The sequence below is a fragment of the Phocoena sinus genome, chromosome 4, assembly GCF_008692025.1.
Source record: "Phocoena sinus isolate mPhoSin1 chromosome 4, mPhoSin1.pri, whole genome shotgun sequence".
NCBI lineage: Eukaryota > Metazoa > Chordata > Mammalia > Artiodactyla > Phocoenidae > Phocoena > Phocoena sinus.
The window spans coordinates 60541192-60565269 of NC_045766.1; the positions used below are offsets into that span (position 1 = coordinate 60541192).

At 42.9% G+C, this 24078-nt stretch overlaps 2 protein-coding genes across 8 annotated transcripts in view; one reads left to right on the forward strand and one right to left on the reverse strand.

Annotated features, from left to right (window-relative positions):
* The window catches only part of B3GNT5 (UDP-GlcNAc:betaGal beta-1,3-N-acetylglucosaminyltransferase 5), a 63311-nt gene extending 47801 nt beyond the window's left edge, over nt 1-15510 (forward strand). For all 3 annotated transcript variants that reach the window (XR_004349620.1, XR_004349621.1, XR_004349622.1), the window contains 2 exons: nt 10408-10571; nt 15239-15510. The gene's annotated coding sequence lies outside the window, so the exon portion shown is untranslated. The remainder of the gene's footprint in view (nt 1-10407; nt 10572-15238) is intronic.
* MCF2L2 (MCF.2 cell line derived transforming sequence-like 2) overlaps nt 1-24078 on the reverse strand; it is a 237004-nt gene that overhangs the window by 121444 nt on the left and 91482 nt on the right. For all 5 annotated transcript variants that reach the window (XR_004349619.1, XR_004349618.1, XM_032629983.1 and 2 more), the window contains exons 8-12: nt 20351-20475; nt 19639-19753; nt 19080-19199; nt 10335-10526; nt 7777-7968 (exon numbers count right to left, since the gene is read on the reverse strand). Coding sequence is in view for 3 of the 5 variants with exons in the window: in XM_032629983.1 (XP_032485874.1) it covers nt 7777-7968; nt 10335-10526; nt 19080-19199; nt 19639-19753; nt 20351-20475 (744 nt within the window). In the remaining 2 variants the exon portion in view is untranslated. The remainder of the gene's footprint in view (nt 1-7776; nt 7969-10334; nt 10527-19079; nt 19200-19638; nt 19754-20350; nt 20476-24078) is intronic.

A 24078-nucleotide genomic window follows, 5' to 3' on the forward strand; every position in this document is an offset into this window, starting at 1 on the left:
AAGATTGTATGCTTCTAGAAATTTATCCATTTCTTCTAGTTGTCCAATTTGTTAGCATATAACTTTGTATTATGATTTTTTTTTGTATTTCTGTGATATTGGTTGTTATTTCTCCTCTTTCATTTCTTATTTTGTTAACTTGGGTCCTCTCTCTTTTTTCTTGATGAGCCTAGATAAAGGCTTTTAAATTTTGTTTATCTTTTCAAAAAACTAGCTCTTGGTTTCATTGATCTTTTCTATTGCTTTTTGGTCTCTATTTTATTTATTTCTTCTCTGATCTTTATTACTTCCTTCCTTCTGCAGACTTTGGGCTCTGTTCATCTTTATCTAATTCCTTTAGATGCCAGGTTAGGTTGTTTGAGATTTTTCTTGTTTCTTGAGGTAGTCCTGTATCATTATAAACTCTTAGAACTGCTTTTGCTGCGTGCCATAGATTTTGGAAAGTTGTGTTTTTATTTCCACTTGGCTTGAGGTATTTTCTCATTTCCTCTTTGATTTCTTCATTTACTCACTGGTTTTTTAGTAGCATGTTGTTTAGTCTATACATGTTTGTATTCTTCCCATTTTCTTCCTGTAATTGATTTCTAGTTTCATATATCTGTGGTCAGAAAAATCGCTTGATATAATTTCTATACTCTTAAATGTGTTGAGAATTGTTTTGTAGCCTGGCGTGTGACCTATCCTGGAGAACATTCCATGTGCACTTGAAAAGAAAGTATATTCTGCTGGTTTTGGATAGAATGTCCTGTGGCTATCTATTAAGTCCAACTGGTCTAATATACCATTCAAGAGTATTGTTTCCTTATTGATTTTTGCCTGGATGTGTTGTCCATTGATATGAGTGGGGTGTTAAAGTCACCTACTATTATTGTATTATTGTGGTATTCTCCCTTTATGTCTGTTAATATTTGCTTTATATATTTAGGTTTTCCTATGCTAGGTACATATATGTTAATGAGTGTTATATCCCTTGTATATTCTTGATCCTTTTATCATTATACAATGCCCTTCTTTGTCCTTTGTTATAGACTTTGCTTTAAAGTCCATTTTGTCTGATACTGCTACCTTTGCTTTCTTGTTTCCATTTGTACAAAATATCTTTTCCCATCCTCTCACTTTCAGTCTGTGTGTCTTTAGCTCTGAAGTGAGTCTCTTGTAAGCCACCTATAGAGAGGTCTTATTCTTTTTTTATCTGATCAGCCATTCTATGTCTTTTGATTGGAGCATTTAGTCCATCAACATTTAAAATAATTATTGACATCTTTGTACTTGTTGCCATTTTGTTACTTGTTTTCTGGTTCTTTTTGTAGTTGTTCTCTGTTGTTTCCTTCTTCTTTTAGTTTCTTACATTGTGGTTTCATGATTTTCTTTAGTGGAATGCTTGTGTTCTTTCCTCTTGGGTTTTTGTGTTTCTATTGTAGGTTTTGATTTGTGGTTACTATGGGGTTCATTCTATGTTGACCGGTAACTATAATTACTTGTTTTAAACTGGTATACTCATTTAAGTTCAAACACATTCTAAAAGAGCTACATTTTAAAAATTTCCCTTCCCCATGTTCTGTGTTTTTGATGTCATATTTTACATCTTCATGTGTACCCCTTCACTGTTTATTGTAGTTATAGTTGATTTTATAATAATTTTTGTCTTTTAATCTTCATACTAGCTTATTTAAATGGTTCATCCACAGTCTTTACTATATATTTGCCTTTACTATTGGGATTTCTCCTTTCCTATAGATTCTTACTTCTTCTTGTAGCCTTTTCTTTCCATTTAGAGATGAGCCTTTAATATTTCTTGTAGCATCCATTTAGTATCAATGAACTCTTAGTTTTTGCTCATCTGAGAAGTTCTTTATCTCTAAAAGATAATCTTGCTGTGTAGAATATCCTGCATTGTAGGTTTTACCCTTTCAGCACTTTAAATATATCACAGCCAATCCCTTCTGGCCTGCAAAGTTTCTGCAGAAAAATCAGCTGATAGCCTTATGAGGGTTCCCTTGTATATCATTCTTTGTTTTTCGCTTGCTGACTTTAGAATTCTCTCTTTAACTTTTACCATTTTAATTATGATGTCTTAATGTGGGTCTCTTTGGCGGATTCTTAACCGCTGTGCCACCAGAGAAGCTCTCTAGTTCCTTAATATTCCCACTGTGTTCATCTATTCTTTTCCCTGGTTCAGTTAGCATTATTATTACTAATGCTTGGAACTATTTATCTGGTAAATTATTTATCTCTGTTTCATTAGTTGTTTTTTCAGGTTTTTTCCCTTGTTCTTTCATTTGAAACAAATTTCTCTGTCTTCTTATTCTGCTTAACTTTTTCTGTCTTTATGAAATTAGGTGAAACAGTTATCTATCCTGGTCTTGAAGGGTTGTCCTCTGTGGGAGCATCCCTACACAGTCTGCATGTGCCCAGTAGCTTTGATGGGAGAGCTGGATCTGACATGAGCACAAGTCACATCTTTCCTCAGGGTGTGCTGGCAGCTAGCATCTTGGTAGGTGGTGGGGCTGGAGAAGGAGGGGCTGAAGCCAGGGCCAGGTGTGAGGCAGGACTTCCCCTCTGCTCAGTGGCCATCACTGCCCTGTTGGGTGTGGGGTCTGATCCCAAATTGCTGGAACAGAGGTCCTGAGGGCTGGGTCTGAGCTGGTTCTAAGTGTCTGCTCTCCCCTTCCCCCTCCAGCATAGATACCTTTGCCCCAGAGGGGAGCAGTGCTGGAACAAGAGGTGCCAGAGTGGGCACCTGGTGCAGGCTGGGGTGTGTGCTGGCATGAATCTGTTTCTGTTTTGTAAATAAGTTCATTTGTCATATTTTAGATTCCACATATAAGTGACATCATATGATATTTGTCTTTCTCTTTCTGACTTACTTCACTTAGTATGATAATATCCAGGTCCACCCATGTTGCTGCAAATGGCATTATTTCATTCTTTTTTTATGGCCGAGTACTATTCCATTGTATATATATACCACATCTTCTTTATCCATTTACCTGTTGATGGACATTTAGGTTGCTTTCATGTCTTGGCTATTGTAAATAGTGCTGTAATGAACACTGGGGTGCATGTATCTTTCTAAATTAGAGTTTTGTCTGGATATATGCCCAGGAGTGGGATTGCTGGATTGTATGACAACTCTGTTTTTAGTTTTTTGAGGAACCTCCATACTGTTTTCCATAATGCATGCACTAATATACATTCCCACCAACAGTGTAGAAGGGTTCCCTTTTCTCCACATCCTCTCCAGCATTTGTTATTTGTAGACTTTTTAATGATGCCTACTCTGACTGGTGTGAGGTGGTAGCTCATTGTAGTTTTGATTTGCATTTCTCTGATAATTAGCAACACTGAGCATCTTCTCATGTGCTTCTTGGCCATCTGTATGTCTTCTTTGGAGAAATGTCTATTTAGGTCTTCTGCCCATTTTTCAATTGGGTCATTTGCTTTTTGGTATTGCATTGTATGAGCTGTTTGTATATCTTGGAAATTAAGCCCTTGTCAGTCACATTGTTTGCAAATATTTTCTCCTAGTCTGTAGGTTGCCTTTTCATTTTATTTATGGTTTCCTTTGCTGTACAAAAGCTTGTAAGTTTGATTAGCTCCCATCTGTTTATTTTTGCTTTTATTTCTATTGTCTTGGGAGACTGACCCAAGAAAACATTGCTGCAATTTATGTCAGAGAGTGTTTTGCCTATGCTTTCTTCTAGGAGTTGTATGGTGTCATGTCTTATATTTAAGTCTTTAAGCCATTTTGAGGTTATTTTTGTGTATGGTGTGAGGGAGTGTTCTAACTTCATTGACTTACATGCATCAATCCATCTTTCCCAACACCACTGACTGAAGAGACTGTCTTTTCTCCATTGTATATTCTTGTCTCCTATGTCAAAGATTAATTGACCATAGGTGTGTGGGTTTATTTCTGGGCTCTCTATTCTGTTTCATTGATCCATACATCTGTTTTTGTGCAAATACCATGCTGTTTTGATTACTGTAGCTTTGCAGTATTGTCTGAAGTCTACAGGGTTATGCCTCCCACTTTGTTCTTTTTATTCAGGATTGCTTTGGCAATTCTGGGTCTTTTATAGTTCCATATAAATTTTAGGATTATTTGTTGTAGTTCTGTGAAAAAAGTCATGGTAATTTGATAGGGATCATATTAAATCTGTAGATTACTTTGGGTAGTACGGCCATTTAAACAGTATTAATTCTTCCAATCCAACAGCATGGGATATCTTTCCATTTCTTTGAATCATCTTCAGTTTCCTTTATTAATGCTTTATAGTTCTCAGCACATAAGTCTTTCCACCTCTTTGGTCAGGTTTATTCCTGAGTGTTGTTGTTTTTTTTTGATGCAATTTTAAAAGGGATTGTTTTTTACTTTCCCTTTTTTAGTGTACAGAATGCAACCGATTTCTGTATGTTAATATTGCATGCTGCTACCTTGCTGAATTCACTTATCAGTTCTAGCAGTTTTTGTGTGGAGTCTTCAGAGTTTTCTATATATATTATCATGTCATCGGCATATAATGACAATTTTACGTCTTCTCTTCCAACTTGGATACCTTTTATTTATTTCTCTTGTCTGACTGCTGTGGCTAGAACTTCCAATACTATGTTGAATAGAAGTGGTGAGAGCAGGCATCCTTGTCTTATTTCAGATTTTAGTGGGAAGGGTTTCAGCTTTTCACCATTGAGTATTATGTTGGCTGTGGGTTTGTCATAAATAGCTTTTATTATGTTGAGATATGTTCCCTCTATACCCACTTTGGTAAGAGTTTTTCTCATGAATGGATGTAGAATTTTATCAAATGCTTTTTCTGCATCTATTGAGATGATCACGTGGCTTTTGTCTTTTCTTTTGTTGATGTGGTGTATCACATTGATCAATTTGCATATATTGAACCATACTTGTGACCCTGGGATGAATCCAATTTCATTGTGGTGTCTAATCTTTTTTATGTGCTGTTTGATCCCACTGGTTTTTAATCCAGCTAAAGGGACTTGTCCTCCCAGTGTCAGACCCTGGGGCTGGGGCACCCAATATGCGGTTCAAACTGCTCACTCCTCAGGGAGCATCTCTGAACCTGTGTAACCCCCCTCCTCTCTGTGTCCCCTCCCAGGGGTGTGGTCCCAACCTGATTGCTTTTCTTCCCTTTCTACCTGATTCCATGTGGATCTTTTTTTACAGCTTTGGTTGTATAAGTGTCTTTCTGCCAGTCTCGTTTGTTTCCAGTGAGAATTGCTCCACTTGTAGATGTATTTTTGATGTGTTTGTTGGGAGAGGTAAGCTCTGCATCCTCCTACTCTGCCATCTTGATCTCCCTCTCTAGGATCATTTTGTGTATTTCCTTTCCCAGTCCTAGATACAGACATTTCTCCAAGGAGCCCTGTTCTCTTCTATTGGAGAATGGTATAAGAAACCAAGATCTCGGTGGTGGGTGTGCTCACTGATAGTAGGGGTCTCATTGTTTCTATGCCTGGCATCAACTGCCCAAGGAGATACATGTGTCTATACCAAAGTGTGTATATGCATATAACTAGGATTATTTTTATATAGAGAGAGTACAAGTTTTGTCAACCAAGTCATTACTCCTCAGTGGACAAAACTCTGACACAACAGCATATTTAAATATTATAATCTAGAATTTTACTCCAAACCAAAAGAAGAAAAGATAGGTTTGGGGGATTTTTTTGGTCCATTTTGAATTTTTAAAATAAATATTTCTTCTGGTCTTCTCCTTCCTCCATGTTTCTGCCTATTTCCCAGAGGTGGTTTATTAAGTTTTATTTATTTCCTGGTGGCTGGTGTGGTCAGGAAGTTTGCTGATGTTGGCCAAAATGGCAGCTGTGGCCACAAGTTTCCCTGATTGACCTGATACACTTGTTTGAGGCACTAATGGACGTGGAGCTGGGTGAGACTGTTCTCCTTTAGGAATATGATATGAGGCTACCAATCCTGGGTCTACAATATAGCACACACACCAGATGGGCCTTCTCTCTGTCCTCTCTGCAGGGAATTAGAAGGGTCCCTATGTCAGGGGAAGGTAGACCTGCCTAACCACTCCCAGTATCACCTCAAGATCACATCTTACCAGCAAAACTCACTGGGAAGAGTCAGGGAAAGAACATCACTGAGGCACAATCCCACACCAAGCTGCCCCCACTGTATCTGACCCACTCTGCCACCTGCCACTTGTTCAGCAAACACGGATTGGACACCAGGCACAGACTAGGCACAGGGACACAGAGATGGGTGAGGCTCTTGTCTCACTGCAGCTCCCAGTGTAATAGACAAGACAGACATTAAAAATAAATAGCTAGAATACAGTTTGTTATGTATCATTTTGGAGCAAAGTCTCTTAGCCTGGATCCATGGATGGACTTCAGGGTGTCCCCTAAAATTAATCATAAAAAGTTGTATATGCTGGGTATTCCCTGTCTGCTCCCCCACTATATCTTCTCTATACTGTTCTGTGTCCCAGGAAGCTGACCTCTACAGACTCCATCAGATGGGCTCACTAGATGCCCATGGGCTTTTAGCTGGATTTGGCTAGTGAGATGTACCACCAGGAAATCTGAGAGGGAGAGAGAAAAGTAGGGGTATATATTTCTCCACCAGTGGCTGCATTCCTCTGCCCAAGGCCACAGATCTTACTGGCTACCTCTCTTACAGTCACAGCTGTAGTGCTTCTTGGGTTCCCCTTTGTCTTTCAGGCTTAGGGGTGGTAACTGCTCCCTGTTTCTTTGTAGCCCAGGGTGCTTCACCATCCATATTGGGTTTCCTAAATTCTGCCCATATCTTTGTAAACAGTGCCTACATCAAACTCCATTCAATCATTTTGAGTGTGTGGAACCCTGAAAATATGTGAATCAGATTCGCAAAAGGGTCCATGACTCAAAAGAGGTAAAAAAGCCCCTTCTGCAGAAGTACATACGAGGTGATGTGGATCTAAGAGGAAGGTGTACTATCTATAACTCTGCTGGCTTCACAGAGCAGTGCTCCACTCAAAATGCAAATCTGATCAAGTTATTCCCCTGCTTAAATCCTTCAGTGGCTCTCAGAATAAAGACCAAACTCCTTCATATGGCCAGCGAAGCCACACTTCATCTACACCTCTCTAATCTCACCCCAAAGACTCTTCCCTTGTTCTCTGTACTCTAGCCATTCTGAATTTTGGGTTCTGCCCTTGTGCCAGGCTCCCTTCAGCCCTACAGCCTTGCACACTCTGATCCTCCTGTCTGGAAAGCCTCCCCTATCTTCTCTACTCATTTTCTGGGCCTTGGCTCAAGTGACTCTTCCCAGGGAACTTCCCTGACCCCCAGTCCAGGTCAAGTTCCTCTGTCACATACCCCATAGAACCCTGAATCCATCCTTCAGAGCACTTGTCTCAGCTTGCAACACATTTTTGTGTTTTGTGTTTGATATTTATTAATGTCATACATAAACTGTATGACATACATACACTGTAAGCTCCATGAAGGATGGAACCACATCTATTTCTGCTCATAATTGTGTCCTCTGCATTCAGCACAGTGCCTAATACATCAGAGATGCTTATAAGTATTTGCAGAGAAATGAATGAGTGAAAGTGATATTTGAATCAGGCCATGAAGGGTCAGTTTGCCAGGAAGCACAGACCAGGAGTCTAAGAGGCCACCTGAGGGCTCAAGAGCCAGTTAATCTGCTCAGTACATCCTACATAGATTTTCTTGGGCAACAGGCAAAGTCCCCCACATCCCTTTCCCAACCACAGGATCAAAATAACTCAGAAACGTTACCTTTACATCAAGAGTGAGCATCAGCTCATACTGGTTGTAAAACTCGTTGGGGCTGGGCAACTGGTACTCCTTCGCTGTGCCCAGGAATGTCTCAATGTCAGTCAAGGCAATGTCAACCCCCTCTCGGGACTGGCACTTGTCTACAGCTTGGGAAGCCAAGAGGTAGATTCCTTCTTCACACCACTGGCTGACCTTTTAGAAAGAAACACAGTGCCCTTTGCAGTTAGCCTGCCCACAACTCAGCCACCACAGTCCTCAGGAGGTCCAACCTCATATGGGGTCTACAAGGATTCTGAGACAACAAGGAATTGTCATGGCACAGCATCAAGTTTAGAGGTCCAACCACTATAAATATAACCATGAGGTGGACAAGCCCAAATCAATTTTACATCTGCATACTTTTCAAGGAAGTCACTTAGTCAAAAAATAAATCATATAAGCATTCTTCTTTTCTCCACTGACAGTAATTGCCACATCTCTAAGAGGAGAGAGTTGAGTATTTCTACGTTTGGTCTAACCATAGAGAAATGCAACCAGTGGCTTTTTGGGTTTACCTTCTAGGCCAATTTCTTGCATCCTAATTGGTTACAAGAGCACAGAGTAAATAATGAGGCTTTAGACCTGACTCCTACATGCCTTCCTGGGAGAGGGAATGTCTCTATTAACACAAACACCACTGTCCTCTGTCCACATTTGCATTTATTAGCGTTTGTCTTTCCAAGGGAAGCATCTAAGAATGCAAAGCTTTTAGCTCAGAACAGCAGTACTTAAACCTTCCAGAATGCTGGAATGAAAGCAGATAAGTAATGAATTCTAACAATTCAATTTTTAAAAAACTTAGAAAAAGACAAGGGCCATTGTGCTATCTGAATATTTGTATGAAAAAAAGCTGCCCTTGCAAGTACATCTGCATTTCCATTTACCCTGTGACCTGAAAAGCTATGTAAAATAACTGTACAGAGAAAAAAGACCAAAAGGGAGCTCTCTAAAGTAGTTATCTCTAAGTGGGAAAATTACAGGCAAATTAAATTTGTCTTTACTTTCCCTAAATTACCTACACTGAATGTGTACTACTATTAGAATAACAAAAAAATCATAAAGCTATTTAAAATTGGATAATTCCCACTGTGTGGGGATGAGGAGGGGAGTGGAATGTAATTAGTGTCCATAAGTAACTTTTTTCCTCCTCCTTCCTATATTTTTGGACTTTCAAAATAATAGAAAATTATGCTTTGATATATACTGTGAAAACTTTCTCTTTAAACATCATGCCTGTATCTGCAGAAAACACTAAGCTGGGGTCTTCTGCAGAGTCACAGCAGCTACTCACTCTCCGAGACACACACACACACACACACACACACACACACACACACACACACACGCACGCAGTCCACAGACTGGCGTTAGGCTATTATCTCTGGCAGGCCCTTCTGAGCCACTTGCTTCTGGAACAGCTATATTTCCTTGACACTAAAATCCCTTTGGCAGTGGGATGATGTAAACAGCCTGGGCGGGTGCCCCCAGCTATCAGAGAGAAACAATTGTGGAAATGGAGCATGCTGACTCACAGCGGGGAGCTCTCTGATGCCTGGAAACAGCTGACAGAGCAGGCTCCAGCAGTCACAGCCCCTGCTGACTGGCACTTGCCTCAGAGATCACTGCTGAAGGGCAGCGGGGGCCGTGCCCCCTCCCCGTGAGCACTCTGCATACAGTGTTGCTGTCTAGTCTAAGGAGCCTGGGGTTTGGAATTTGTCAGTCCTCACTTCAAACCTGTGATCCCCTATTTACGCCATGTGTGGTCTTGGGCAATCTTTTACCCCAGGGTTTTTCAGTGTTGTTCATGTACTACCTGCACCAAATCACCTGGGCACTTGAGGAAAATACTGATTCCTGGGCATCATCCCACACTTACTAAATCAGAGTCTCCCGAGTGGTACATCAGGAAATCTGCAATTATAGCAAGCTCACCTCATGTACTAAATGTTGTGACCCATTGACTTAACTATGCTGAATACCAATTTCTGTCTCTGTTAAATGAGGCCATTAATATCCTCCTCATAGGTTGTCTTGAGGATTAAATAGATGACATAATTATGCTCCTGGTAGGAACATAGTAGGTGCTCAGTAAATGGCAGGAGTGTATAGTGGTTGTTATTAATTAGGCTTCTTCAAAAGGATTCACAAACTGATGTCTTTACATGAGGAGAAGCACTTTGCAACTATAGTGCTTGGTTCTCTTTACACCTGATGGGGAATCATGAAAGGCCCCACAGGGCCAGGCCAAAACACACTCTTTAAGTCTGGGTCCACACAGAGGACACGGACTTTATAGTTTACTCGAATGGGATGTGGTGGATGGCTGGGGCATTTTTGACCTTCAATACCTCTATGACTTAGAATCTGCACAGTTTTTAATGCCTCTTGAGCGCTGTTTTCACATGAAGGACTTTATCCTCTCATCTCAGGAATCGTGAGGGGCAGGGAGGGCAAGTATGATTAAGAATGTTTCACAGAACATTTTGCAGACATCATGTTCGCAGCTTTGTTTTGCTCACCTTGTCCAACTGTCTATGCAACTCCAAGGACTTTTCTAAAATGTCATGTTTTTTCTTGTTTTCATTGATGAAGTCATCACAGAGGTGCCTGAGCTCTGCACACTGGGGTCTGATGGAGTCCACTGCATAGTGGTGGCTTTGGATGAGCTGGTCCCCAATTACTGCAAGCAGCTGGGCCTTTTCCAAGGACTCCTGCGAAGTGAACATCCACAGCCAAGCATCAGAAGCCGAATCATGGTGAGGCTGGTATTTGCCTGGCACTGTGTGCTCCAAACTTGGAGGGAGGCTACGGAGGGGCTGGTCAGGTTTTAGGCTCAGAGACTGGGGCTGGGGAACCTGGGAAAGCACTGGGGTGGTTCAAGGTCCCCAGGAGGTCTAGTCTAGTCCAGGGTCATCTGCACTCTGAAGAAGAGCAAGTCATTCATTCAAATATTTGTTGAGTTCTGGGTTAAGCACTGAGGATATAGTGTTAACAAGCCAGGAATTTTCAGTTCAATGGAGAACTCAGATACTAAACAAAGTATACAAATAATTAACTTATTACAACTGTGATAAATTCTAGGGCAGAAGAGCATGAAGTATTATACTGCACAGAATTGGAGACTGAATTATCTTGTCAACTGAATGGAAAAGGAAAAGGGACAAACATGTGGCCCTGAGGAGAGTGGGGAGTAAAGCTGAGGTTGAGAAAATAGTAAAGATCTGGTTTGGGCAACCCTATGGGGGGGATCATGAGACTTAAGAATTATGTTTGTCTAAACCATTTCCTGCAGCCCACAAGGTCCCTGTCTGCTCTGATATCGTCTGCTTAGCAACTGTATCTCCTCCCTCTTTCTGCACAGCTTGTTTCGTTCTAACCATATGTACCAAGTTTTTCCTGTTTTTAATTCATTCATCATGTATCATTGAGGACCTGCCATGTACCAAGCACTGTCCAGGTACTGGGGGTTTGGTGGTAAACAAAGCAGGCAAAATTCCCTGCCCTCACGAAGCTTACATTTTAGTAGGAGACACAGGCAATAAACAAATATGTAGATAACATAATATCTTAGACAGTGGTGAGAGCTATGGAGAAAAATCAAACAGGGAGAGGAGGGCCAGGAGCACTGGTGGAGGAGCTGCTATTTTAAATAGGGTAGTGAGAGAAGGACTCACTGAGAAGGTGCTGGCCACGCTGTGCAGAACACAGCAGCCTGAAACTGCTGTCCTTAGAAAGGCCTGCTTGCAAGGTTGGTCCTCGGCTGGCATCTGGGACAGTCAGGAGGGTTCCTATCATCCTTAATCAGAATGGCTCATGGTATCTAAACTGTTTGTGCAAACAATGTTTTATGCTAAAGATCTGCTTTCTTCTGGGATTCCGGAATTCTGGTATACGCCAGTCAGAGGCCACCAACATGACTAGCCCCCAACAAAAACTCTGGGCACTAAGCCCCTAATGAGCTTCCCCGACAGACAACATTTTACAATGCCGGTGCAAGCCATTGTTGGTGGCACTAAGTGCATCCTGTGGGATTCCAATGGGAAACGACCCTTGGAAGCCTGCACCTGGTTTCCTCCAGACTTTGCCCCATGTACCTCTTCCCTTTGCTGATTTTCCTTGGTATCCTTTCACTGTAATAAACCATAACCATAAGCATAATTATATGCTGAGTCCTACGAGCTCTCCTAGCAAATCTTCAAACCTGGGTGTGGTCTTGGGGACCCCTGACACAGGAGCTAAGATGTGAAGTGAGGGACAACCATGCAGCACTCGGCTGAGAGAGATGGGGGCATGTTTGACATGTTCAGGTAGCAGGAGGAAGCTACTGTGGCTGCAGCAGAGGAAGCAAGGAGGAAAGGAGGAGACATGAGCAGAGAGGAAAGGGGGATCTGACCAGGGAGGGCCTTGCTGCCATTGCGGGCACTTTGTCTCTTATTCATTGTGACATGGGATGCACTGGACGGTTTCGAAGACAGGACCTCATTCATATTTTTGAAAGGATCGCTTCAGCTGTGGTGTCAAGAATGCTAGAGAAGAGGGAAAGCAAGGAGACCAGTTAGGGGGCTACTGCAGTAATCCAGGTAAGAGGTGTGGCTTTAACAAGGCCAACAACCAAACCAGCTCCTATCTCAGCACCCTTCCCTGGGATGCTCCTCCCAGGTCTAAGCTCTTAGTTCACCCCCTCCCAGGCCTTCTCCCTCACTTTGTTCTCATTTTATAACAGCACTTACTTCTACCTGATAGTATTTTCTTTCTCTACTTTAAGGTATGATTCCTCCCTCTTCCACCCATGCCCACCAATACATAAGCTCCGTGAGATCACTTAGTAGGCATCCCATAAATATTTGGTCAATAAGATAAAAGAATAAATGAACCAATGAACTAGGGGATGCAGTGATCTGCTTGGCTGGAACTGTGTGAACAACACTGACCTGAGTCAAGACAGATGACTGCCACGTCCCCAGAGGCCTCCAGGACAGGAGGCCCACACACACCCTTGCTGACCAGGTTGAGCATCCAGGGTGCCACATTTGCCCTGGTTTAGCTTTTCATAGTAACACTAGGAAACATGGTGACTCCAGGTGATGACAACCTGCCCCTCTCTTAATTTACAGCGGTGTATGATTTCAACAATTTCAAAACCCCTGTCCCCTACCCAGTCAATCATTCGCCAAGTCCCACGGAGCACACCTCCTTCTTAATCCGTTTTGAACTCAGCCCTTCCCTACCACCTCCTTGTCACTGTGTGCTCAGACCTTGGTGCTTTCTGACTGGGACAGCTGGTCTCCTTGATTTCCTTCAGGCTCTCCTTCAAATCACGCTCCACACTACTGACAAAATGGCAGTTCCATCACGACGTCTATTCCTGTCTACATCACTCCCGAGCCTCAAATCCTTTCCTGGCTCCCTACTGTCTTCAGGAAGAAGTTCAAACTCCTGACCAATGCACAGAAGGCCTTTCACTCTCTGGCTCATACCTGTGGCTCCTCCTCCTTCACTCTGTCACCCCATCCTCTGCTGTAACTGGACTAATGACTCCCTTGTAGTCCCCCAAATATTCAGGCAGCTTCAGGCCTCCATGCCTTCTCTACTTGCTCTCTCTGCCTAGAAAACCCCATCCTTCCCTCATCACCCCTCCCCCTACCTCTTCCCCTACCTTTCCCCTACTCCCCCCGCCCCACCATGTACACACACTACTCTGTAACTAACTCCAAATCACCCTTCAGAGTTCATCTTCTTCAGGAAACTTCCTCTGACTCCACCTTTTTATTTTGATGCCCCTCCTCTGTGCTCCCATAACACCCTAGGCCTTTCTTTTTTTTTGTAGTACGCGGGCCTCTCACTGCTGTGGCCTCTCCCGCTGCAGAGCACAGGCTCCGGACGCACAGGCTCAGCGGCCATGGCCCACGGGCCCAGTCGCTCTGCGGCATGTGGGATCTTCCCGGACCGGGGCTCGAACCCGCGTCCCCTGCATCGGCAGGCAGACTCTCAACCACTGCGCCACCAGGGAAGCCCGCTAGGTCTTTCTTGATCAGAGCATGAACTTGACTGTGTTGTGGTCAGTTGTCTATCGCCCACACTATGCCACAGACCCTGGTGGGCATGCACCAGCTCTTATTCAACTTAAATAGTACACAGCACGTATTAGGTACTTAAGAACAAATGATTGTTGTGCAAAACAAAAAAAGGAGTAATGATATGGGAATAAAGAGACATGAATCAAGCAGTGGCTATTTAAAAGAACTCAGGGATAAATACTCAGTGCACTTATTCTAAACAGCAAAGGCCCAGATGCACTTGGTCACCATCGCTCAAAGGAGGTTAGAATTCTAATTCCTTGGGCAGTGATTTTTGACTTTTTTGCTCACTGCTGTGTCCTCAGAACTCAGAGCAGTATGTGGTATGGTAGGAGATCAATAAATATTTGCAGAATGAATGTAAGAATGGATGAGACACTCTTACTAGAACTGCTCAGTCACTGAAGGTTGAACCTAGGAAATATTCTGCAGCCCAGAATTTACCCCACCACCTCTGCTATTAACAAAAACATCTAACATTCACTGAAAGCTTACTATATGCCAGGTACTGTTTAAAATGCTTACATCAATGATTCCTTTTACTCTTCACAACAAACCTTTAATGTATGTGCTGTTTTACAAAAGAGGAGTGGAGACACAATGGCCCAGGGTGACCCGGGTAGGAAAGAGAAGAGCCAGGCTTCAAACTCAAGCAGTCTGGCTCCAGAATCTGGCTGTGGCCAACACACACAGAGAAAAATGGCTGTGCTTGTCCTGCCTGAGCTTAGAGACCTCATTTGGTTGATTGAACCTGTCTGACTTTAGTCAAATACAGAAACATGAAAACTTGGCCAGTACATCTCTATTGACTCTTGTTGTTTTTAAGTCCAGCTGCCTAATTTATTAAGAATAGCACAAGTTTTCTGGGCCTAGGGAACTTCACCACAGGACGCTCCCCAGGTTACCTGTGGCAGTCACAGCTGCGTCCCTGTGGCATGCAGCATCTCACCCTTCAGAACTGTTCTTAAAACACTTGAGATGTTGGAGGAAAGATGTCCATAACAGGTCCAAATTGATTTTGGGAAGGGATCCATAAATACAATACAGAATTCACCACTGGATGGCTGGAAAATTACTCTACTGAAATGAATGGATAGTAATAATAGCTTCTAAGCTCTGACCACCTACTACATTCCAGGCACTCTCTAAGTCCTTACTATACATCATCTATTCATTTCATCTTCCCAGGGACTCTTGTGAGGTAGAGAAAGAAGTGGCTGAAATCAGGTACTCTGATCATAAGCCTGCCTGGCATCTTTCAGATGCTGAAAATTTCAGAAGGCTGGTCAAGTTGCAACATGTAATTCAGAAACCTTTATTGTAATAACAGCTTATTTTTCCCCCAGGACTCTATTGCTATAACAGATGAAGCTGGACATGTTTATTCTGGAAGAAAATGGTGAAGAAGGGGCGATACTGCTACATCAGGGAACCCAGGACAGACCCACAGATAACGGCATAGGAATGGAATGCATGCGGAAGAGGGTCAGGTGAAACAAGAAAGGCAGAAAGTTAATGGTTGTTGAAACTGAGCTGTAGACACATGGGAGTTCCTTGTACTCGTCAATCTACTTTTTTGTGTGCTTGAAAATTTCCATTAAAGAAAAAAGTCATGGGCTTCCCTGGTGGCGCAGTGGTTGGGAGTCCGCCTGCCGATGCAGGGGACACGGGTTCGTGCCCCGGTCCGGGAAGATCCCACATGCCGCGGAGCGGCTGGGCCCGTGAGCCATGGCCACTGAGCCTGCGCGTCCGGAGCCTGTGCTCCGCAACGGGAGAGGCCACAACAGTGAGAGGCCCGCGTACCGCAAAAAAAAAAAAAAAAAAAGTCATGCCCCTCCAGCTAGATTACATCCCTAGGAGGTTAATGATCTGGGCTCCATGCCTTCTTGGACACAGTAGTGTAACTGCTGGCCCCTGGCCTTGGAGGGAGATGTCAAGGCTGAGAAACGATTGGGTCTCCCTGTTTTGTCCTGGTCTGCTCCTTGTTGGCCCATCAGCAAAGGTCCCAGCATACCTCACAGCCAAAACCCTATAGCAAATTCTGCTTTTAAAGAAGTACGAGGGGGTACTGGAACCATTGTTTCTTAGAATTAGAGATGAGCACTCAAAAGACGATTAATCCTAGGGGTAAGACGGGAATAAAGACACAGACCTACTAGAGAATGGACTTGAGGATATGGGGAGGGGGAAGGGTAAGCTGGGACAAAGTGAGAGAGAGGCATGGACATATATACACTACCAAACGTAAAATAGATAGCTAGTGGGAAGCAGCCGCATAGCACAGGGAGATCAGCTCAGTGCTTTGTGACCACCTAGAGGGGTGGGATAGGGGGGGGTGGGATAGGGAGGGTGGGAGGGAGGGAGACGCAAGAGGGAAGAGATATGGGAACATATGTATATGTATAACTGATTCACTTTGTTACAAAGCAGAAACTGACACACCATTGTAAAGCAATTATACTCCAATAAAGATGTAAAAAAAAAAAAAACCACTGGTCTAAAAGGAGAGACAACACTTAGTATCTCTTTTTTTTTTTAACATCTTTACTGGAGTATAAAAAAACAAAAGGACGATTGAACCCTCAAGCCAGAAGAAGGTAAAAGTACAGGCTCCACTCTGGTTACTGAGTCGGCTCAGAGGCTACCATGTGGATGATGCCACTGCACAGAGTAAGGGGGTTGGCAACAACCCAGAAATCAGTGCGTGGCTCTGCTGAAAGGGAAGCTGACCCCTGGGTGCTGAGCGAAGGACAAACCTCAAGCAGGTTTTGGTGGCTTCTACCCAAACATTCCCTTTTCCCTTTAAGACTTTACAGGACAAATGGAAAGATTAGCCAGGCCCGTATCACTTGAAGAAACAATGCCGCTTACAAATCTGAGTGAAGACATGTTTAAAAAGTCCCGGTTATGATAAGATAGCTTTATTTGGTTCACCCAAAGGCAGAGGGATAGGTCTACTGCATCCTTTAGCAAATAAGTAAAAAACAGGGTAAACAAGGCACAGGATGGGTAAAACCAATCTTCCTGGGCTCCAGGTTGTAGGTTAGCCCAGCTGTTCAGGAATGTTGCCCGTGAAAGATGCCCCATGACCACAGGTTTTGCCCCTACCTCCGGTCAGTGATTTTTGAAGTATGTACCAAAGATCACAAGTCCAAGGAGGTGGGCAGAAGAGAGGATGTGAATGCAGTCATGCAGATCCACCGCCAGTATTTAAAACCCGACCCAGAGCACCATCCAATGGCTTCCCGTTCCACTGAGAATAAAATCCAGTCCTCATCACCATTGCTCCCACCTGTGTTCTCCTGTCTCATTATGTTCCAGCCACATTCCTTGTGCCCCCAGCCTCGTTCCCACCTCAAGACCTTTGTACTTGCAGCTCCTCTGCCTTGACTGCTATTCCCTAAATCTTTGCATGGCTATACAGATCTCAGATCAAAGGTCTGAGAGGCCTTTCCTGACTACTAAAGTAGCAACCCCCCCAGTCACTTTCTATCATGTCCTGTTATTTTCTTCATCCTACTTGTCACTATCTGATATGATTATTTATTTGATTACTTTTCACTTGTCTGTCTCTCCCCAGTAGAATGTAACCCCCATGAAAGCAGGGTCTTGACTGTCTGGTTTGCCACTATAGCCACAGAATCTAAGACAAGGAATACCTGGTGATGAATGAGTACCTTCCTGGTAGGTCAGTAGCTACCTTGGTGAGATATATATATATATGACACCATATTTTTTAAACCACAAATAAAGGTACTGGGCTTGATGAGGCATTTTCCCTAAAATATGAATGTATGTAAATGAAAACACACAGCATCTACATTTAATAAGGAGTTCACTTGAAAAACACCAGAACTGCATAGAACTGGGACTATCTTGCAGCCTCTGAGACACATAATTATCAGATACATGCAATTCAATTTTTTTCATTGTTTAATAAACATTTCTCACGCCTTTAGCACTAAAGCATTTAGTTGTCAACGATCACCAATAAGAGGAGTGCTCACCAGGTAAGAATGGGATTGCTGAGTGAGAGTCTGGGTGCACAGGTGGGTCTATGCGTTCACACATGTGCAAAAGCATGTCCAGCTCAGAATTCACAACTGACAGCTCTTAAAGCCAGAGTGGCCTTGGTTTACGTTTGTTACTACTCTCTGGGGAAGTATGTCTCTAACAATAATATGAGTGTCAAAAGCCTAACTTTAATGTGTGTGTTAAATGCCTGGGGGTCTTATTAAGATTCTGATTCTGAGGTGGGGCCTGAGATTTACCCATATTTCTAATAAGTTCTCACTCGGGTGACGGCTTCTGGCCAGAGGACCACACGTTGAGAAGCAAATTTCTAGTACTACAAAATTACCATCTACCATAATCTAGAGGAAAGACACCTCTAGATTAGATCAGAAAGGAAGTGGTAACCATAGAAGACTTAGTTCCCAAGAGACAAAAATATAGAGAACCCAATTAAAGAAAAGCAGAAAGGAACCTCTCTGGAAAGATGACTGGGCTTTCTTAAATTCATAATAAGCCAAATTTGTAAGGACTTAAGATAGACTCACTCCTAAGTGCTGATTTGTGTTCAGATCTGGGAAACTGTTTAACTCTGGTATGAGGATCTGAAACATATATTCCTTTCAAGTTCCTTTACAAGTTTGATATTTCCAACTCTTCGAGCATGAGAAAGCAGAAAGCTTTGCCAACTCTCTGTAGCAACAGAACTAATGTGGACCAATTTCCCCCTTTTCCCCATCTTGCCTATTATAAAACTAGTTATTTTTCTCTGGTTTGCCCTTTAAAAGTTTCCCCTACTTACCACCAACTCCTGCCCCAACCTCTGGCCCAGTGGGTAACATACCCAGTGTGACCTTACTTCCTGTTTTTCCCCCACTAGTCTGTCACCTCATGAATGGGCAGGGCCACTTGGAACTCTCACCCCACCGAAGCCCCCGGCCTCAACTGGGTGCTCTGGCAGCCTTAACAGAACTCTCACTGCCCTCATCATTCCTCAGAGTTGTTAATGTGCAAATCTCCCTGGAGACCCGGGGTGAGCGGTCAGGTCACTGAAAAGGCAGGATTTGGGCATTCCTGTGTCTTTTGGCAACCTTCTAGCAATAATGAGTGGCCATGATCTGTCACCATCCACAGTGACCCTCTTCCTGGTCCACAAAAATGGCAAAAAAAACAAACCTGGCCTTTTCCTTCCAGTTTTTTGTATTCCTTAAGAAGTTGCTCCACACGCGTTGCACTGTCTCCGATGTCTGTAAACTCCGCTTGCTCTGCCAACACGTTGTCCAGGGCAAGCTTAACCTACAAGACACATTAGAAAAGCCCAGACATAAGCCAATGGACACCCAGGTGGAGGTATAGGTTTGTTATACTCTAGACAACTTGAAAATGCAAAAAGGATTCAGGACATATGTGTATCTATATAGTTTTTTTTTTTCCCTACAGCTCGTCAGCTTTCAGATTAAGCTGAGGACGCTGAGACACACGTGGATGGAATATTAAAGCTTCACTGAATCAAAAAGGAAGGTAAACCATCACTGAAATACCATGTATGCCAACAGGAAAATGGGATTCTACTACATTGCTAACCCACTGAAAAGGTGAGAAGAGGAATCAAAGATATAAGGAGGGGACTGGATTGGGGAGGGGAGGGAAGCCCGATGCCCAGAGTTCAAGGGCGGAGAGAGAACCAGAAGTCACTGAAACATAATGGAGGTTTTATTAAACAAGAAAATAATACCTCACAAAAATTGTGTTCAAAGTGCTGCAGTTGTAGGCATTGATTAAGCTTCAGGTGATGCTCAGACCAGAACTGACTAAAGGCTTTTTCTGTTTCATTCAACTGAACTAATAACCTGTCAAGAAAGAACAAGAAAGGATATGCAGTCAGCATTCATTTCCACAGGCTCATGGAGATAACACCCGTGTTTTTAGTCAGTGTTACTAATTGTGATAATCTCCTTATTATGAAGTCTGTGTCACCTATGACTTTCTCCTAGTTCAGCTGGTTTCCACATTACCCATTTTTTAATCAGGACACCCTCAGGATTAGGCAGACACTTCACTTCAGATGCAGCTGCTATGCTTTAAAATGCACCCCAGGTAACCTTACCTTTCTCTCTATTTCTTTCCACCTAAGAAGACAGGTGTGCAAAGCACAGCACCCAACCAAACTGTTATTTGGCAATGAAGCTCAGTAAATACTACCATCTTCCTTGATATCCTGGGATGAAAGCAGATCATAGGAAGAGGGAATGGCATTCTCATAAAAAGATCTCTGTAGATGGATGCCAGAAGGATACCATGGTTTTTCCTTCGTTGTCTCAAATATTCTTCTTTCGTGACCCCACCAAGACGCATAAGCAGCTGTTTCCATCTGTTCTTGGTTGTTTCAGATCATCTGGTTCTATGTATTCTCTCCTGAAAAAGCAGATTCCACCCCTCTCACTCACCTTTCCATGGTAGCTACATTCTCAGCTTCATTGAGACTGAGTTTGCTGGTGGGACTTTTGGTTGCTTGTTCTTGAATACATGACAGCAATGTGGTCCCTTGCTTTCCAAGTAATTTTAGCTCATCCTAGAGAAAGGAAAATACAGTCTCTCTTAGGAGGAATTAAAAGCAAATTCTAGGGAGATTTGAGGTGAGGAAAATGGTAGCTCGGTATATTTTTATTATATAGCAAATTAAATGCTAAAGAAGTCAAGCTATAGCTTTTTAAATTGATTAACTTATCCCTAAATAGGTAATACATACACAATACAAAATGCAAAATATACAAAAGGGTACATATTGAAAACATCAAGTCTGTGTCCACAGCCCATTCACTTTCCCATTCCAAAAGCAACAACTGTTAAGTTTTTGTGTGTATCTCAAGTTGTTGTAAATTAAAAACAATTAGTTAATAAAATCTGGTTTTAATCCAAGATAGTGACCAGAAACAAGAAAATGATAGATATCAAATGTTAAGTGCTGGAAAACGCCATGCAATTAATAATGTAATCATTGCTAGTTGACCATAAAAAAAAAACTTCATCTGGTCTCATCAATAAACACCTGCCAGTCCTGCCCCCAGAGTGTGGCCTTGTTCAGTTATCAAAGTTCAGCAGAGATGGGTAGCAAATTTCAGTTTGACAGGGAAAGATTCATATTTCCAAGGCAATTCTATTCTCCTCTTTTTACATAGGGACTTAGGGCACTGCAACTGGGGAAGATGTCAGCCTCTCTCTTTCCAAATCCAGTGGCTCTAGTCCTCTACTCACATAATACAGGTGGTCTCTCAATGCCCTGAGCATTAAGCATAAGGGTAGCCAAAAGGGGTGGAGCCTGGCCTAGAATTTTGCTGCTGAGAGTTTTGGGTTTTGTTCCTGGGTCACTCAGGATGCTCGTTTGGTATGCCCTGAAGGTAAGAATAGTTACAAAACAATCTCCTTCATGCACACGAACACTAAATCTCTTCCTCCAGGCCCAGCCATCTCCAGCCTCACTGATGCAGAACTCATTCCCTGTGGGAGGAGTTTTATACTCTCCACGCCAGTCACACAGAAATCCAGGCCCTCTCAACCTTACGCCTTTGTTCCTCGTCTCCCATCCCACTCCAGTATTCACCCCTTTGAAGGCTTCCATTACCTATACCCAGCCTCAAACTTGTCCCAAGACCTGGCTGATGACAGATTGACTCCTCTGATCAAAATTCTTTGGACAGCCCCTGTGGCTCTGTCCTCTCCAGGTAATGCCCCAAGTCGGCCACTTGACTGGTATTCCTGCCTGGTAACTGGACATATCCCTTCTTCTCCACTCTCAGGTATCAGCCCTCATTTCTTATCTCATCAGTGCTCGTTAAATATTTGTAGGTTGGATGAATTAAAAATGGTCTAAAGGAAATTACATTGCAGATGGATAAAGACAAATAAGATACGGTGGGGGAGAAAAAAGCACTCATTAGTAAGTGCTCTTAGCTTTTCCCTCCTCCTCCTCCCCATGAAAAAGGGTCTTGGCTTTTCTACTCAAGTTTCTTAACTGCTTCTAAGCTTCCGGCATTCCAGCAGTATTGTGGCATTAGCCATTATCTTGTTTATATATATTTATACACACACTCACACACATACAGGATGGGCAATACAGAATTGGGAGGAAAGATGGAGGAACCAAACAAGAAGAAGCATACTGCTAGGGCAAGAAAGGAGACATGGGAAGGGGAAACTTGTAAGAGAGATACAGCCAAAAAGCTGCAGAATGTGAGGAAAGTATATGAGAGCGAAAAGATGAATCTTAGTAAGTGTCATACACTGTGTATTTCCTTTACATGGTTAAAAATACAAGGAAAGGGACTTCCCTGGTGGTCCAGTGGTTAAGACTCCACGCTCCCAATGCAGGGGGCACAGGTTCGATCCCTGGCTGGGGAACTAAGATACTGCATGCTGCACAGCATGGCCAAAAATAAATTTTAAAAAATACAAGGAAAAATTGTAACCTGGTTACACTTTGGGGCCAGACCACATGGTCAGCTTCAGTAGGGTTACCAAAATCTGCCATAAACACGGAGGGAAAGAATAAGTAACTATGGTACTTGGACAGCATAAAGGTAAGTTGCCTAACCCCAAAATGGAGTTTGTGAAATGCTGAAACAGTCCTGAGGCCAACTGTGGTCCAGGTGTTAACCCTTTAGTGGGTTAAAGGGTTGCCAGAATCATGAGGAGGTCTTGTAGGTCCTAGGAAATGGGCCAGGGAGGTAGAATGAAGCTCTCAAGGGATATAAATCTTTAATTCTTCTAACAACTGGTAGGGCTGTCTGAGTGTGTACGCAACATTATGGTTCCATCATTATGGAAACAAGCAGTTGGTCAGAAGACCTACTTAGCAAGGCACTGTGGACTACTTCAGTGTCAAAAGAATTTAAATTTTCTGGGAGGAATTCTTTTCTGTGACAAGGGTAAGCATGAATGTAGACACATATTCATTCATTTAAAATGTATTTACTATAAAGAACTATTTTTACATGCCAGGGCCTGTGCTCGGTTGTGTCATGGGCTGGGTGTGGAGGTAAGGTGGGAAGTAAAACAATCAGTGAGAGCCTAGGGAATACATGAATGCTTTATACTCCTTATTCCACTTTTAATACTTACCCTCTATCTGCCATTAAAAGTTAGCTCTACTATCTTGTGTTGTCTATAATGTTGACTAATGAATTCCAGAATCTGGCCTTTAAAATGCAAATTTCACAATTTAGAGAAAAAAGTCCTTGAAAGAGATGAGACATCCCCTTTCCTCAGTAACTGCTGAGAGAGATCTCCCTGTGATATAAAACTAGATGAAAACACTGATTATTAGGGTATGAACATCAAAATACCCTACGGTATTTTGTATCTATTGAAATACCTATTGGTATTCATAAGAATTCCAATTCTGTCTTCCTGTGCAAAAACGAGACCTCTCTGCCTACCTCTTTCTAACTTATGTAGAGTTACTGCAAGTAGAGTTTGAACAAAGGGTCTTTAAAAACTCTTAAAACTATAAAATTATTGCTAGGGCCTATGAAAATACCTTGTAATTTTTTTTAAGCAGAATTTTTTTAAACAGCTTTTTCTTTTTCTTTTTTTTTTTTTTTGGGGAGTTTGTGCTGAGTCTGTCATGTTGGGCCTGTTATACTCATTTATATGACCATTGGGTCCCTATTAGCATTTGCATTTACTGCCCATGCTTGAAACTCCCCAGTGTCCCTGTCTTGGTCACGAGCCCTAATTCTGTTGACCTAGAAAGTTCTTTGTGGGAGCTTTCTAGCAGGCCTCTCTCCCAGTGTCCCCACCCTCCAGCCCCTATGTCCTAGTGCTTTTTCTACAATGCAGAACTCCTTGTTGTGCAGACCTGATTGCTCCACGTTGGTCCAGGATCTGATCGATCCAGTTCCCAGGAGAGCGTGTCTGCAGGGCCCTCTGCGGTCTGCAGTCCTGCCCCCAACCAGGCACTCAGCACCCCAGGTGCTGCAGAGAACTTGCTGGGGTCCCCCGTGCCTTGGCAGAGACAGCTCTCTGCCAGATGCCCTTCCTTCGTCTCCCCCTGTCCTGACCCCTCCCACCTCCCTTCCTCGGAAACCTTCAACCTTCCCTCGGGCAGAGTTACTTGCTCAGCTCTGTGCTTCCACAGCGCTTGTCCCGTGGAATTTGAACTCCCTCCACAGCCGTC